This window comes from Chrysochloris asiatica, unplaced genomic scaffold (assembly GCF_000296735.1).
Source record: "Chrysochloris asiatica unplaced genomic scaffold, ChrAsi1.0 scaffold00018, whole genome shotgun sequence".
NCBI classification, from domain to species: domain Eukaryota; kingdom Metazoa; phylum Chordata; class Mammalia; order Afrosoricida; family Chrysochloridae; genus Chrysochloris; species Chrysochloris asiatica.
The window spans coordinates 16,563,138-16,565,517 of NW_006408536.1; the positions used below are offsets into that span (position 1 = coordinate 16,563,138).

General features: G+C 42.9%; 1 protein-coding gene across 1 annotated transcript in view; it reads right to left on the reverse strand.

The window, feature by feature from the left end:
- Positions 1–2,380, reverse strand: part of PPEF1 (protein phosphatase, EF-hand calcium binding domain 1) — a 150,309-nt gene that overhangs the window by 44,228 nt on the left and 103,701 nt on the right. Inside the window, exon 10 of the mRNA XM_006835681.1 lies at positions 1,149–1,265. Within this exon, the coding sequence (XP_006835744.1) occupies positions 1,149–1,265 (117 nt within the window). The remainder of the gene's footprint in view (positions 1–1,148; positions 1,266–2,380) is intronic.

Consider the following 2,380-nt stretch of genomic DNA (forward strand, 5'->3'; position numbering starts at 1 on the left):
CGATAGAATGAATGTAAAACTAATATTCTCCCATGTAAACTATCATATAATTCACAATAAAACATTAAAAAAAGAGAGAGAAAGAAATCAAACAGCGTATTTCATTAGGCAAATCTTCTGATCAAGTCCTTTTTAAAGTGTTGAAGAACAAAGACGTCAGTTTGAGGACTAAGGTGCGCCTGACCCAAGTCATGGTATTTTCAATAACCTCATGTGTATGTGAAAGCTGGACAGTGAATAAGGAAGATCATAGAAGAATTGATACTTTTGAGTTACGCTGTTGGAGGAGAATATTGAAAGTGCCATGGGCTGTCATGGAAGAAGTGTAGCCAGAATGCTCCTTGGAGGCCAGAATGGCCAAACTTTGTCTCTGATACTTTGGACATATTTTCAGGAGAGACTAGTCTCTGGAGAAGGATATCATGTTTGGTAAGGTGTAGGGTCAGAGAAAAGAGGAAGACCCCCAGCGAGATGGATTGGCAAAGTGGCAGCATCAATGGGCTCAAGCGTGGCGACAATTGTGAGGTTGGCCCAGGATCGGGCAGTGTTCCATTCTGCTGTTCATAAGGTCGCTATGAATCGGTACTGACTTGATGGCACCTAACAACAACAACAATGGGTGAATTGGAGTTAATGCGCTGGACTGCGAGGATGATTTGAACAGCAAGGCTCACCAGTTGCTCCTCAGAAACCTTAACAACAATAATAACAATGGGTGAATTGGACTCCTGGTGTGCCACTGGGCTTCGAACCACAAGGTCAGCAGTTCAAGCCCACCAGCTGCTCCTCAGAAACCCTATGCAGGGTCAACGGCATTTAACAACAACAACAACAAAGGGTGCATTGGAGTCTGGTATGACACTGTAGGATAACTGGGCCACAAGGTCAGTGGTTCAAATTCACCAGCCACTCCTTAGAAATCCTATACAGAGTTGCTATGAATCAGAACCAATTCAATGGCACTTAACAACAACAATGGGTGAATTACATGGTATGTGAGTTATATCTCAATAATACTATTAAAATGTATGAATGCTTGTTAAGGTAAAATCACTTATTATCTGTATATTGCAAAGAATATTATCTATGCTCTATCTGCATTGCCACTCTAGTGAATACTTGGTTTCTACACAGTTTTGATCACCTACCTGTTTCCATTCATGCTGGGATAGAGTTGTCTTGCCTTTCTGGCCACCTATTTTACTTCTAACGTCAGCGGTAGTGTCTTCATCTGACTGAACTGGTGGCATCAGCACAGATTTCATCTGCAAAACAAACTCAAGCATTATACACATGGTCACTTTTTCCATCTCAGCCACCTGCTTTATCTCATTGATCCACACTGTACTGTTAAGTGGGTCTGTAAATTCTGTTTTTATGGTTTTTAACTATAAACGTTGTCCTACAGGGAAAGTTTATCATTAGCGTTCTAGGGACCCCAGAAGCCACAGCTGTAGGCACTAACCATGTTTTGAGGCATCACCACAGGAAATGGAAGTTGCTTGTTGTTGTTAAGTGCCATGACTCATAGCAACCCTGTATAGGGTTTCCAAGGAGCAGCTAGTGTGTTTGAACCACCAACCTTGATTAACAGCCCAGTGCTTAACTTACAGTGCCACATCAAGATTCCTGTTGTTAGGTGTTGTCAAGTCGGCTCTCAATCATAGTGACCCTATATTGGGTTTCCGAGGCTATAAAGCTTTTCAGGAACAGCAAACCTCATCTTTCTCCCTCACAACAGCTGGCAGGCTCAAACCACTGACCTTGTGATTAAGCAGTTCAGTGCTTATCCTACAGAGCAACTGCACTCCGTTGGAAGAGGCTAGCCAATTACTATGTCCCTCTGAATTCCCTTATACAACCTGAGACTGTAATTTTATGCTTATTTATTTGTAGGACCATGCCTTTATACAAAATTAAATTTGTGAAGAGTGCTTCTCTTATAATGGTGGCTAGAGTTCCATGGACAATTCTTGATGGTAGACACTTTCTGTTTCTTCTACCAAGTAACGTGTGTGTGAAATCTTGCCTTTATTTTTCAGAAAGAAAATTAAATCCTTTTAATGTTTTATTGTGAATTGTGTGATAGTCTTCATGGGAGAATATCAGCTTTACATTCATTCCATCATCCATCATTTCATTGGCATAGTTACCATCCCGTCCATGCATCCTCACCCAACCAAGGGATGTACCCTGTAAGCCTGCACCCTCCCCGCCACCCCACAGTCTTCAGCCCCTTTCCATCTCCTGATCCCGAGTCAACAGCCCCACCATCTCTTGACATCGTCTTCTCTGCCTCCATCTCAGGCCTCACCGCCTCTCTGGGTAGGATTCCGCTCTTCGCTCTTCTCCATCGATGGTCCCAGGGTCTTCCGCTCCT